The sequence below is a fragment of the Coregonus lavaretus genome (assembly GCF_964263955.1).
Source record: "Coregonus lavaretus genome assembly, chromosome: 31".
Taxonomy (NCBI): Eukaryota; Metazoa; Chordata; class Actinopteri; order Salmoniformes; family Salmonidae; genus Coregonus; species Coregonus lavaretus.
Genome location: NC_140018.1, coordinates 25,602,732 through 25,618,092, shown reverse-complemented (window position 1 = coordinate 25,618,092; position 15,361 = coordinate 25,602,732). Strand labels below are relative to the sequence as shown.

Below are 15,361 nucleotides of genomic sequence, written 5' to 3'. Positions count from 1 at the left end.
GACAGGGAGGTACAGGAAAGAACACAACACAAACATACTGACAGAGAGGTCAGGCAAACGGATGGAGGAGCGTCATTAAAATGACTGGATGGAACCCTTGGACTAGAACAAAGCCAGGCATTAGTTATCTTACCTGATAGGGGCACCTTTGGCCTGAGCTGGCTTCAGTAGGACCGTGATAGTGGTGGCCGTCTCATTCAGAAACGCCTCGGACCCATCATACTCCTCCAGTGTTGGGGCTATGAGGAAAAAGACAGACAAGAATGAAATGCAAAATCACAGATGGAGGAAAAATGCAAGAGTGGGGGTAATTGACGGCAATGGGGTGTAATATGTTGAAGCATTTGAGTCAACATGGGCCAGCATCCCTGTGGAACGCTTTTGACAACTACCTGACTAATTGAGGCTGTTCAAAGGGCAAAGGGGGGGGGGATTCCTAATGTTTGGTATACTCAGTGTATATAAAACAAAGGGAAATCACGTTTTTGACTGCACTGGGCCTTTAAATAAATGTACCAGAGATGTTGGTGGTGACGTTGAGTGTGGTTGGGAGGCCGAAGCCCTTGACAGTGCTGGCTCGTATGATGAACTGGTAGGTGGTGCCTGGGTGGAGCTGGTTGAAGACGTGGTGAGAAGTGTTCCAGGGCAGAGACACGATCAGAGGAGGCCGCAGTAACGGCACCGAGGGGTCAAAGGACCGAATACCACTGTAGCTGATCTGTTAGGGGAGGGAGAGGAAAGAGAAATACAATACTTACCTAATGAGCTGCCGAAAAGTGTTCAAGCAAATTGTAATGGACTTTCTGTAACATTATGCCGTGATATAATTTTTTTTATCTGTCTTTAAGTAAGTGGAATGCACATACATAGCAAAGTACATAGCAAAGTAAAACAAATGAAATTAGTTTTGAGTGATTTTTCTGCATTGTGTTTACAACATGCATACTAAGACTTGTGGTGCATATGAATGCATATGGAGACAATCTCATAAACCTGAACTAAAATGTGTGATAAAGAAGTTGAGCATGTAACTTCCCATGTCATTATGTAGTAAGTGTCATGTTACATTCCCATGGATTATGTGAGTCAGTGTTCTCATATTCTCACAGCTGGATGACGTTTGAGAATGAGGAAATGTTTCTTCCCATACACCCCCATGGCACACAAGCTACCTATCATTGTATGTTATTGTTTTGACCTTAAGAAATACAATACAGTTAATTATGGATCAGAACACCTTCTCTGCATACTGTATCTAAGTAGTACTCTAAAAGGTATTCTGCTACAATAACATACAATGAGTTAACCTTCGGACCCATAATCCCCTTTTTGATTTACAATATTTGCACCATAGTTCTGTCTGAAAAAGGAGCAGGATGTTTTTCAGTCATCTGTGCAGCTTTCCAGAGAGACACTAAAGGTTCATAAAACCTGTGCAACATGGTTTAGATATACAAACCACATGTGGATCATAGACAGACCTGTCTACGCTCCCTCCCTCCCCCACTTCTCCCCTCTCTCTCTCTCTCCCTCCCCCACCTCTCCCCTCCTCTCACTCTCTCTCCCCCACCTCTCCCCCTCTCTCTCTCCCCCACCTCTCCCCTCCCTCCCTCCCTCCATCTCTCTCTCCCCCACCTCTCCCCTCCTTCCTCCCTCTCTCTCTCCCCCACCTCTCCCCTCCTTCCTCCCTCTCTCTCTCCCCCACCTCTCCCCTCCTTCCTCCCTCTCTCTCTCCCCCACCTCTCCCCTCCCTCCATCCCTCCCTCCCTCCCCACCTCTCCCCCACCTCTCCCCTCCCTCCCTCCCTCACCTCTCCCCTCCCTCCCTCCCTCCCCCACTTCTCCCCTCCCTCCCTCCCCCAACTCTCCCCTCCCTCCCCCACTTCTCCCCTCCCTCCCTTCCCCAACTCTCCCCTCCCCTCCCCTCCCTCCCCCCACCTCCTTCTGACCATAATGCTTCATTACCTCATACTGGGTGATGATCCCATTGGGCTCCAGTGGTTCCTTCCAGTAGAGAAAGATCCGATCCTCGAACGGTGTGGCTTTCATGGACTGGCTGGGAACGGGGCCAGGCACTGCATTAGGACAGAAGACAGGAGGAGTGAGTCCTAATGCAATCAAAGGAAGGCCACTGTGCTGTAATGAATCCTATTTTCACAGAGAGAGCCACTCCTGAGCCTCTGCGCCCGTAACGAGACCACTGATTGGTTTTACTTACAGTAAAGCAGCATGTTGAAAATGGCATAATAATGTAGAGTGCTGTGCTTGCACTGAATGGCAGACACTCAAATCCCTGGTGTTTTTTATTGAATTTCGACAATGTATTTACATGAGATGAGATCAAGGTGCAATGTCCTTTCAAGAGCATCCTCTCTCTCTGTCTGCATGTTTTATGATCAAATGAGTCTCCTTTAATTTGGGGGCTTTATCCCTTTCACCATTAGAGCACATCCATCAGCCAGAGAAACCAGCGTGCCAGACCTCTGTGACATGAATACTGATCAGTGAAAAATAAAATGTATTGAGTAGAATCTCCAATCCAGAACGTTAATGTATAGGAACACTCTACAAAGATACTTCCTATCCACTAAACATAACATTGGATCCAAACAAGTGTTATGTCTAATGTTTTAGAAGTACAATAGCTGAGATAGCAGGGCTGTCAATGGGTAACAGTGGTAGCCTAATATTCTGAGGACCTTCGTAATATGTCCTGGATTGGTGAACACTACTGACTGACAGCCTCATCACTACTGATGAAACCTGGCAGTCCCATGGGTCTCTATGGCTGCCACGGGACTGTTCTGCCATGGGGCTGTGTCTGCCTGCATGCCTGTCTCCCTGGGCTGTGTTCTAGTCTAGTCAGGCTGGGTCGGGGATGTCCAAAGCCCTCTCCCTCACAGCAGACAGACAAACAGAGAGCAGTAGCGTGACCAGTTCACAGGCCTGTCTGTCTGAAGAGAGGAGCAGTGCCCGGGGCGGCGCGTACGTGCGTGTCTGCTGTCTCCAGATCAGTGTTAGAGGAACTGTTTACGTAGGCCTCTCTTCTCCTCTCCTCACCCCCCAGTCAGACAAACTTATATTTATCAAATCTACTGGATGGATGTCACTGAGACATCAGCTTTTTCCACATAAAAAACTAAATGCATGCATTCCTTTTTCCTGTCTGATGCTACTGAAAATGGGCTTGGTTTGACATGCTAAAAACAAATCAGACAGATGGACTGGAATATAAGCCCAAAATGAAAGCTCTAGATACATGCAGAATCAGGGAAAAGTTCAAATAAGTTCTGGTGGAACAATTACAGAAGGCTAAGTCATTTCCATATCATTATGTCCTGGGCTTGTGTGAACGTGAAGTGAGATTTAAAGGTCCTCTTCAAGGATATAGATTTTCTATTGTGTTATTGACTGTACGATTTGTTTATTCCATATGTAACTGTGTTGTTGTTGTTTTTATCACACTGCTTTGCTTTATCTTGGCCAGGTCGCAGTTGTAAATGAGAACTTGTTCTCAACTGGCTTACCTGGTTAAATAAAGGTTAAATAAAATACATATTAAAAAAGGGACAACGTCTGCCGGTAGCCACAGGATAGAGCTGGTCACCTAGCTGCATGATTATAATGCTGAAGCGTTTAATGTGAGTTACAAATTCCAGGCTGCCGCCAGTGCTGTTATCTCAGCCCTTGGTTAGCTATCCAGCTAGTGTCTACTCAGAGAGCAGCAGGGGAAAAACGTGCCCTGCTTTGAAATGACTAACAGCCCAGCTGTAGGAATCACAGGGGGCAGCAAAGAGCATGAGTCAATCTCAACTGGCTAGAAACAGTGCGCGAAACAGCTATCGTTTCAAAATAAATTAGTATTATAGAGATATAAAAACACGCACAATGTATGTGGGTGAGCTTGATCGTTACCACTGATGAATAAGTGTGAATTCTACATCTGAAATCTGAACATTAAAAAGAGCCTCCCTGTTTCGTGACAACTATCCGTTATGTACAGTGCATACCATCTTCATCTGTCTGGATGATGGTCTCGTCGCTCTCCTTGCGTCCCTCGGGGTTGGTGAGGATCATCTTGAGGCTGACGTTGGTGTTGGGGGGCAGGTTGCCCACCACGTGGCGTGGGGCCTTGGGGTCCATGTCCAGGCAGTCGGCCTTGGTCTGATTGTTGGCGTTGTAGTAATGGTAGCAGATGGTGACGTTGAAGGTGTGGCAGCGGGTGATGTTGTAGCCCAGAGACTCCCAGTCCACAGCGATGAACCTGGCCTGGGTCTCTGCAATCTTCAGCTTCTTCGGGGTCCGCATCGGCTCTGGAGGAGAGAAATAAACCCATGACTACAACTATAGCCAACATAAAATCACTGGAGAGACCCGTTTGTGTACAGTGTCATTTGATTTGGGGACAACATATACTGCCACTAACATGTCAGTCACAGAAATATGCACGGTTAGACAGTATTAACACATCAGTTCCATGTGGATACACTGTGAAAGCGAGGTGTTGATGATGGCGCCTGACAATTGTCCTTCAGCAGCACAGCGGCCAGTCTACACAAAGCTCCACTTTTCTTTTCCTCAACCCCAGATTAGAACATATCCATAGACAAATAATGAGGCCGTTATGAGGATTAAATGTCCATGTGAGAGAAAATGGGGGAAAGCAAATTAGCAACGTAAACTGTGTGGATTGTGTTGAGCTGATGCTGGTGACCAGGAGGACACTCTCAGACAGTATTTTAAGAGCTTCTGAATTAGCCAATATATCACCCTGGGAGAAAGTCAATATAATCCGGCCCGCAATCCATCAAGCAATTGCTCCATGCTGGATACTAATGACTCTAATAGTCCAATTTACCTGCGCGATTAAGGCAATGGTGCAAGTAGCACCTTTGTCTCACCGTGACTGTTTGCATTGTGGAGATGCAGCCAACACTTCAGCAACCAGCAAGGGCTTTAATAGGAACATGACTTTAAACACTTATAACACTGTATTTGTGTCTACTGTGCTGATTTCCTCATTGCAATGCATTGGTTTGGACTTTCTGTACATTCATATTTTGATTATTATTAAAGAGTATTATCATGTTAGGCTTTATATTGAAAATACTACGCATTTCATGTCCGTACATAAACATGAGTTAGGGGCCAGCTTTGAGGGTTAAGGGTCATTCAATTTGTCCTCTATTGTGGTTAAAGTGCATGACCTGAGATGTAGAGGTTGTGGGGGTTAAATCTCAGCTAAGTCTTCCATACCAGTGAGCACTGGTGCCCCGCACACTCTGCAACACTCATTAATTGAGTAATGGGGTAAGGATTCTGCCATGGCCAGCCTGGGGGGTGTACGTGTGCTCCATGCAGGCTCTTGGCATGGCAGGCCATCCTCACACAAAAGCCTCTCTCTCAAATGTCCTCTGTGGAAACAGACCTGCCCTTATACTGTGCAGTCTCATCTCTACGGCCACTGCACTGAGCCCCAGAAAGAAAGAAATGAAAAAAGGTTAGATGTTCTATCTATATGCAAGTTAATAACATGTTATTTTTAGGCCAAACTGACAAAAAAAGAAAAGGAGAAAGGTGAACCCTTGTGTTGCTAAATTACAGATTGTCAATTTATAAAGGCTGGGCCCTCTGCTGGGTGTAATCACCTGCCCTTAGATGAGCGCAGCCCAGGAGAGTCCTTCCTTTCTAGCCTAATTAAAATGAAAAGCTCTGAATAAAGACTGAGGACTTGTTAACATGAATTTTAAATCGACTGTTGGCTCTGGGAGTTATTAAGAATAAAGCTCTCTACAACTCCATACACTGTGGGATAGTGGGCCATCTCCAACCATGAATCATTATTCACACACACTTGTTTGAGCCATTTATATCAATGTGGTGTATTGTCTCAAATTAATGGCATGGATGTTGGAGCTAACTTGGGAAAAACATAGTAACATTTGAACTACGGCATAGAAAATGTCAATAGATACCAAAATGGAATGAAATACCTATTTTCCTCGACAAAGAGTGGGGGAACAAATGTTCACACCCCTCTACCACCGTTACCCGCTGCCCTGCGGTGTTTAATTTGGAGTGGTGCCACCGGTGATGAAAAAAAACATTTGTCATGACTTATTTAGTGGCCAGTGTTGCTGAAGGTGAGCAACGGAGGGGAATTGGTCCAGGAGTGGCCACAGGTTGTTTGTAATAGAGCGGAAGCCTTTCGGGAGCAACCTGTTGACCTCCTCTCTCTTCTCTTGACAGTACAAGCATTTATAATAAATACCCAGAGAACCGGGAAACAAAAATTCAATCCTCCCTTTTTTTGCTTCCCGAGCCGGCAACATGATAGTTCAATACGAGGCCCTTTCTGTGTAGAGCCAATGTACACTTATTCAGAGATAATTGCGGAAATAAAAGCAAGGGAGATAATAAAATGAAGAGGAAAAAGAATTACGAGGGTAGAGACACTCATCTCCCATAGGTCAAGTCATTATCTGTCTGTCACTCATGGGGAAACGCACACAACATTTGAGCCAGTGACAGCATGCCATTTCTGCACATTTTCACATGGCAATTTTTTTTTTTATTACATCTCGACAGGTCCTAGGGAGGCACGTCAGAAATGAATGGAACACTGCATTTCCCCCCAAATAATAATACTGTTTGTAAGTTTGGTCAAGGGCAAAATCATTTAAAAAGCTGATTTTCCTGACAATAGAGAGAGAGAGGCCAACGGTGACAAATAGTGAGAGAAAGAGAGCGAGAGAAGGCCATTCTAACAGAAGCATGTTATGATCAGGGATACGTTTCATCTGCCAAGTGGACACATGAAAAAGCCAGGGTAAAACTATTACTATAATCTTTACCACACTTTATCCACTCCAGTGTATGTGCATGACGTGAACTCAGTAACGACCAAAGGATTTAGGATCAGCCTGAAATGGGCCATGAATGGGAGAGAGGGGCAAAGCCAAAGCTATACATGGTCAACCTATTAGTATGTGCCCAACCCACATGATGACCCAAAATTCAGTTATTCAGTTTGGGGTTAAAAGATAAAAGAGCAGAACAAATAAATGAAAGTACCAGAGAAGAATAGAGTCAGATAGATTCCTGACATCCTCCATCATTTAAATGTCAACCAGGTAATAATACGTTGTGGGTAGAAATTAATTGCTTATGACTTCCAATGCTCCATCAACTTTTAGCACATGCGTACACACAAAGAAGCAATAATATTTGCACAGCAGACAATTACCTGTCCCCCTCTCTCTCGCCCCCCATCCCCTCTTCTCTTCTCTATTCTGTTTATTCTATCACTGAGGGCCATGATTAACAACGCGTGTACCCTTCAGAGCTGATCAATAGCCGTGAAGTCCTGCATTAACTTTACAGATTAGGCAAGCCCCCTATAATAAATTCCATCGATTCCGGCAGCCTCAGATGCTAAAATCCCAGAGCATTTTTCAAGCCTTAAATTAAAAGGAGATATACGGTCCTGGGAGAGGCAAGGTGCCAGAGCGATTAGGAAGGTGTGCCCACATTCCTAACTCCCCTTTTCAGGATGGATGCAGGCTGCAACCGGGTGGCTCACCATACCAAACAGGTCAGGGCCCTCCTTTGGCCCCGCAATTCAAACACACATATCCCCTCTGACCCTCCTTGCACTAGGCTTCCCTTATCTTCCTTTATCTACAGCACAGTGGGTGGGGTGAGGAGGGGTGAGGAGGGTTGAGGGAAAAGAGGGGTGGGGGAGTCTGGAACGTGGCCATTTAGGATGAGGATACTGTGGCGTCGTCCCTGGATCTTTAATCAACCATTGATGTTGAAAACAAAACCCATTGTTTGTACAGCCCGCTCTTTGTGGCGAGCAACAATGCATTCTTTGTCTCCACAGCGTTCAGCAGATAGAAAAAGTAATAATTGCATATATGGAGGTAAATATTTATTTATAGAGTGCTTACATGATTCAAAAGCTTGTCTGAAGCACCTGATTACGTGCATAGGCAGGACAGCAATCAATCATAATCAAATAAGCAGTCAGCAGACTCCTTAATGGCAAAGAAACCATATTGAATATCCTGTATTGATTTCATATTTTCACACCTTATTTTGCAGCTTGATTCCATTATTTGTTTGCTAATCAGATTAGCAAGGCCATGATTGCATTATAAGAGAGTTTAAGAATATGTCACCCATTGGGCTAAATTACCATGGGGATGCGTCATGGCATTGCTGATGTGCTGCTGGTCCAAACAAATTACACACAGGAGGCTGGGAATGTGACAGGACAGTCACTGTCCTTCCTACTGGATGGCAATCAGTGACGCTGCCAACCAGGCTCCACAGACCATGATTGATGTTGATTGGATGGAAAGCCCAACATAATGCACTATTGTTCGCTAGCTTGACATAGCCGGACTGTTAATGCTCAAGGGCCTAGAGGAGAAGTGAGAGAATTGAAGACACTTTATATTGTTGCTACGTGCATTTATGCATTCACACTTCCAAGAAAGGTGATAAGTAATGTCAATCAAATCTCTAAGTGTCGTACAACAGACACCAGGTGCAGGGAGGCAGAAAAATCCCTTTAAATTATCGGATGCAAATTTATCTGAGTCGTTCGAAAATGCAAATATTGTTGTCAGTCTAGGAACGCACACCAAAGAAGCTTTGTCTCCACGTGGACCCCACAACAGGTGCTGTCATTGTCGCACAGGAAAACAAGGCACCCATTTCTCCTGTTTGTGGGCAGAACAGGCGGATTAGATCTTTAATTGCACCAGGAGTCTCCTGTTTGCTCACAGATTGCTTCTTCTCTGCTTCCCAACTTCTTAACGTCAATCACAGTCGGCAGGTCTTCCACACTGCTCCACCACTATCTCTCCCAGGCTCCACCGGCTTTCATATGAAAATCGGCAGCTAAACCTTTTGGAGCAGAACAGCTCCTTTATCTCCTAGAATGGCAATAATGTGAGCCAGGAAGACGGCTGCGGCTTGCACTGAGTTGCTTTGCAACATGTCTTGTCTGTCACCCTTTTATCATGACAAGAAAGGAAAGAAGTTAATGAAACAGCCCAAAAAGAATGTAATTGGGGATTAGGCAGACAAATTGTAGCTTGCGTATTTCAAATGGAGCTGCTAAACTTTGCAGAAGGTTTTGCTCTTTGGCCACCCTGACAGAGACAGGGTTGCAGATGACCAGGTATAATGGGTGTTTTCCAGAAATGGTGTGATTTGATGGTGATGGTGACAGCATACGGGGATAGGATCACCGTGGGAAGGGGAAACGGCACAACAGGGTCTGGAGCAAACACACTTCAATTCCCCATAGCCTTGCTGCCTAAACTTGGATGGTCAACAACAGGCCACATAGAATAAGACCTTCAGTCTACACAAGCTATATGATTCCTTAGTCAAGCAGGCTGACGCACTCTCCCCACTGTCACATGTGCAGCTATCGCCCCTTCTCAAGGTGACATGGGAGAACAAAGCCTAAGGACGGTCAGCAGAGGAACAGAGCATTTGCAAGGATACTTCCCCAAAAAAGCAATCTGACAGTCACTGTAATTGTGTTCACCCTATTGTGCTTGATCTTTTGCCCCTCCATTGTGATTTGCTTTCTATCTCTCAGACTGCAGACGCCTAGCAGAGCGTTTTCCACTTCTTAAACCTGAGAGATGTTTTAAAAGGAACCGCAGTCATCTAGTTTAAAATGAAGATCTGACAGCCCCCATCAGGCACACACTATGTCTCTGGCCAGCCAGGAGGACAGCGAGAGGTTTCTATATGTTCAAATCCAGTGGAAACGCTCCATTACTAGTCTGTCCATCTCTCTGCTCGTGTAAGTCAATACAAAACAAGTGGGATGAGTAATAGGAGGCATTTCAACCTAATTGATTAGAATTGTCAGGTCATAAAGGTAAATGTGAATGCAATTTTGAAGTGCCGCTCGCCACTTGTCGGTGCAGCAGTTTCTTCACTTGTGGCGAAAGAGAGAGAGAGGTCTTATTGAGGAGCACTCCCTCTCTCTCGCTCTCTCTCCCTCCCTCCCTCCCTCCCTCCCTCTCTCTCTCTCTCTCTTTGTGGTCTTCTTGACATGACTGTGATAAGTGGGGGGATTGAAAATGGATGGCTAGTGGTCAAATCAACTTGGGGCTAAGCTGGCCTTGGGAATGCAGGCATTAATAATGGTGGTTGTTTTCTTCATTTACCTCTCCATTAGCCTAGCTCTCTGGGGGCGACCCAATTGATGTAGACTTTCCAGCGACAAGGCGGTGGCGAAAATCAACAGCCAGCTGCCAAAACATTTCCCATTATTCAATTTCCCATCGAACCACCACAGAACATCCACTCCACAATAAAGCTTGGCCAACATAGCTTTTCTACCACGCATCACTTACAGTGCCTTGCAAAAGTATTCATCTCACTTGGCATTTTTCCTATTTTGTTGCATTACAACCTGTAATTTAAATGGATTTTTATTTGTATTTCATGTAATGGACATACACAAAGTACTCCAAATTGGTGAAGTGAAATAAAAAAATAAAAAAATAAAATTAATGGAAAAGCGGTGCGTGCATATGTATTCACCCCCTTTACTATGAAGCCCCTAAATAAGATCTGGAGCAACCAATTACCTTCAGAAGTCACATAATTAGTTAAATAAAGTCCACCTGTGTGCAATCTAAGTGTCACATGATCTGTCACATGATCTCAGTATATATACACCTGTTCTGAAAGGCCCCAGAGTCTGCAACACCACTAAGCAAGGGGCACCACAAAGCAAGCGGCACCATGAAGACCAAGGAGCCCTCCAAACAGGTCAGGGACAAAGTTGTGGAGAAGTACAGATCAGGGTTGGGTTATAAAAAAATATCAGAAACTTTGAACATCCCACGGAGCACCATTAAATCCATTATTAAAAAATTTAACGAATATGGCACCACAAGAAGCCTGCCAAAAGAGGGCCGCCCACCAAAACTCACGGACCAGGCAAGGAGGGCATTAATCCGAGGCAACAAAGAGACCAAAGATAACCCTGAAGGAGCTGCAAAGCTCCACAGCGGAGATTGGAGTATCTGTCCATAGGACCACTTTAAGCCATACACTCCACAGAGCTGGGCTTTACGGAAGAGTGGCCAGAAAAAAGCCATTGCTTAAAGAAAAAAATAAGCAAACACGTTTGGTGTTCGCTAAAAGCCATGTGGGAGACTCCCCAAACATATGGAAGAAGGTACTCTGGTCAGATGAGACTAAAATTGAGCTTTTTGGCCATCAAGGAAAACGCTATGTCTGGCGCAATTCCAACACCTCTCATCACCCCAAGAACACCATCCCCATCATGCTGTGGGGATGTTTTTCATCGGCAGGGACTGGGAAACTGGTCAGAATTGAAGGAATGATGGATGGCGCTAAATACAGGGAAATTCTTGAGGGAAACCTGTTTCAGCCTTCCAGAGATTTGTGACTGGTATGGAGGTTCACCTTCCAGCATGACAATGACCCTAAGCATACTGCTAAAGCAACACTTGAGTGGTTTAAGGGGAAACATTTAAATGTCTTCGAATGGCCTAGTCAAAGCCCAGACCTCAATCCAATTGAGAATCTGTGGTATGTCTTAAAGATTGCTGTACACCAGCAGAACCCATCCAACTTGAAGGAGCTGGAGCAGTTTTGCCTTGAAGAATGGGCAAAAATCCCAGTGGCCTGAATTCAGTGGCCTGAATAGTTATGCACGCTCAAGTTCCGTTATTTTGTCTTATTTGTTGTTTGTTTCACACAAAAAAATATTTTGCATATTCAAAGTGGTAGGCATGTTGTGTAAGTCAAATGATACAAACCCCCCAAAAATCCATTTTAATTCCAGGTTGTAAGGCAAGAAAATAGGAAAAATGTCAAGGGGGCTGAATACTTTTGTAAGCCACTGTACATGGTTAAGGGGAGAATGTAAATCCAATATCATTTATTTTTAATTGTGTTTTAGCTGCTCATGTAGCTCCCTATGGACCAGTGAAGGTTGAGGCGAACACTGGGATGCACTAGATGCTAGGGCTTCTAATGTGCTTTGCTCCATTAACCTCTGATGGCTAAGACATTGTATCTAGCTAATGGCGTGTACATTACTTAACAGAGAGAAAAATACAGACCCCCAAAAAACATATCAATATCAACCGGGGTGAGGAGAGAGGGAAACTCTGCAAACTCTTTAGATGATACAGGTTCATCACACTTTCCTCACTGGCTGAAGAACGAACATTTAAAAGAGATAGCAGTTTGTTGAACTTGCCACGCAGAGCCAGTGTGTGTCTGTGAGTTTGTGTGTGTGTGTGTTTGTGCGTGCGAGTGCGTATGCATGCATTTTCAGTGCCTTCAAAAAGTATTCATACCCCTTGACTTATTCCACATTTTGTTGATTTACTGCCTGAATTCAAAATGGATTTAATAAAAATGTTTCTCACCCATCTACACACAATACCCCATGATGACAAAGGGAAAACATGTTTTTAGAAATTTGATCAAATTTATTGAATATGAAATACAGAAATATCAATTTACATAAGTATTCACACCCCTGAGTCAATACATGTTAGAATCACCGTTGGCAGCGATTACAGCTGTGAGTCTTTCTTGGCAAGTCTCTAAGAGCTTTGCATACCTGGATTGTACAATATTTGCAAATGTATTCTTTAAAAATTCTTCAAGTACTGTCAAGTTGGTTGTTGGTCATTGCTAGCCATTTTCAAGACTTGCTATAGATCTTCAAGCCGATTTAAGACAAAACTGTATAAAGTCCACTCAGGAACATTCAATGTCATCTTGGTAAGCAACTTCAGTGTATATTTGGCCTGCTGAAACGTGAATTTGTCTCCCAATGTCTGTTGGAAAGCAGACTGAACCAGGTTTTCCTCTAGGATTTTGCCTGTGCTTAGCGCTATTCCGTTTCTTTTTATCCTAAAAAACTCCCTAATCCTTGCCGATGACAAGAATACTCATAACATGATGCAGCCACCATGCTTGAAAATATGAAGAGTGGTACTTAGTGATGTGTTGTGTTGGATTTGCCCCAAAGATAACACTTTGTATTCAGGACATGCTCAAAGGAATATTCAATGTCTGCTTTTTTTTTTTTTTACCCATCTACCAATAGGTGCCCTTCTTTGCGAGGCATTGGAAAACCTCCTTGGACTTTGTGGTTGAATCTGAGTTTGAAATTCACTGCTCGACTGAGGGACTTTCCAGATAATTGTATGTGTGCGGTACAGAGATGAGGTAGTCATTCAAAAATCATGTTAAACAGTATTATTGCACACAGTGAGTCCATGCAACTTATTATGTGATTTGTTCTTGCCATAACAAAAGGGGTTGAATACTTATTGACTGAATACATTTCAGCTTTTCAGTTTTAATTAATAAAAAAAAAATCTAAAAACATAATTCCACTTTGACATTATGGTGTATTGTGTGTAGGCCAGTGACACCAAATCTCAATTTAAGCCATTTTAAATTAAGGCTGTAAAACAACAAAATGTGGAAAAAGTCAAGGGGTGTGAATACTTTCTGAAGCCACTGTATGCCTGCATGTGTGTGTTAACTAGTGTTGGGGGTAACGTGTTACAAAGTAACGTGTTCGAGTACTCAGATTACTATTTTGTGATAACGAGTAACCTAACATTACTTTTTACTTTACCTCTACAATATTATTTATCTTTTTCTTTGTTGCCGCAAATAAACAAACAAAAAAAATCCCTCCCCCTAAGCTACGTTTGCCGTGGTTCCTGTTTCTGCACAAATGTTGTGGCGGGTAGCTGGCATGGTAGCTGGGAGCTAGATAGCTAGCGAGATGGCAGAAACAATAGCCTTTATTGTGTAAGTATTCACATTACTTTGAATTGGTAGAAGAAAAGGACAGATGTTACCCCTCAAATCTTGACTGACGCTTCTTGCAGGATTCACACACAAACACAGGACCATCGGGTTCAGGCGAGTGCCCCATTTACTTATTGGTAATAAAGCAAACAACGTAGCTAGGTGATCAAGTTAGGCTCAGTTGATAAGAATTGACATATCTCCAGCTATCTCCAGCTCCATCTTTGCCATAAACATCAATGAAAGGGCACTAAAATTACACAATGTGATCGTATAATGTTATAGAGAATCTCTCTGCCCAGTTCGTATCTGTGGTTAAAACAGATTGGCTGCCAATTGTCCTTGTTATTTGAGCTCTCCTTTTACTGTGCCCAGTTGGTTTTATAGATGTATTTACTTATGTGTAAATACAGTAATTCAACAAAATCTTTTATTTTGAGTATTGTAAAGGATATATTGCGTCTGTCATTATTACTTAAGTTGGTATAGCCCAGAGTTATAGATTAGGCTACGGACGGTAGGTTTATGCAAACCATTCAAAGGTAGTGTGCGCCCTCTACTGGGAATAAGACTGAATGACCAAGGCATCTTCAGAGGGTTTTCTGTTTTTGGTAAAAACGCAAAAGTAATGTAACAAGTTACTTTCCATAGTGCATATTTTTTTGCAGTGCATATTTTTTTTTACATTTACATTTTAGTCATTTAGCAGACGCTCTTATCTAGAGCAACTTACAGGAGCAATTCAAGTTGGCCCAGCGTCGTCCAGGGTAGGGGAGGGAATGGCCGGCAGGGATGTAGCTCAGTTGGTAGAGCATGGCGTTTGCAATGCCAGGGTTGTAGGTTCGATTCCCACGGGGGGCCAGTATGAAAAAAATATATTTAAAAAAATAATGAATGCACTCACTAACTGTAAGTCGCTCTGGATAAGAGCGTCTGCTAAATGACTAAAATGTAAATGTAAAATGTAAGTTAAGTGCCTTGCTCAAGGGCAAAGACAGATTTTTTTACCTAGTGGGTTCTGGGATTCAAACCAGCAACCTTTTGGTTACGGGCCGAACGCTCTTAACCGCTAGGCTAATATCTCACATAGCAAAGCCAGTCTCCTTCACAAAGCTAGGTATGCTCAGGTTTGAACTCCTCCAAGGAGTCTGTCTGTACCTGAGGCTAAATATAAACTAGAGTTTTCTCATTCCTCCTCAACCTGAAACAACTGTCATCCACTCCGGTGTGTACACAAATACTGCTCCAAGATGTCTGATGCCATAGCAGAGACGCCGTAAACACCTGAAAACCAGTTACAGCTGCCAAATGAGCTTGGCTTCACTGATGAATTCATAATGGGAGCTGCCATCTGTTAATTACCCAACTGAAATTAGCAAATCATTTAGACCCCTCTTTCCCAGACATAATAGGACATTTGTTCATTTGCATGAGTTGAAAACACCCTATCAAACCAGGGTGCGCAATGCTTCAATCTATAGCTAGAGGACTCCTGATATCTCCAG

General features: G+C 43.6%; 1 protein-coding gene across 2 annotated transcripts in view; it reads right to left on the bottom strand.

The window, feature by feature from the left end:
• The window catches only part of ptprk (protein tyrosine phosphatase receptor type K), a 170,917-nt gene that overhangs the window by 37,473 nt on the left and 118,083 nt on the right, over positions 1-15,361 (bottom strand). For both annotated transcript variants that reach the window (XM_084149697.1, XM_084149698.1), the window contains exons 8-11: positions 4,010-4,312; positions 1,965-2,074; positions 517-718; positions 134-239 (exon numbers count right to left, since the gene is read on the bottom strand). In XM_084149697.1, coding sequence (XP_084005823.1) covers positions 134-239; positions 517-718; positions 1,965-2,074; positions 4,010-4,312 — 721 coding nt within the window. The remainder of the gene's footprint in view (positions 1-133; positions 240-516; positions 719-1,964; positions 2,075-4,009; positions 4,313-15,361) is intronic.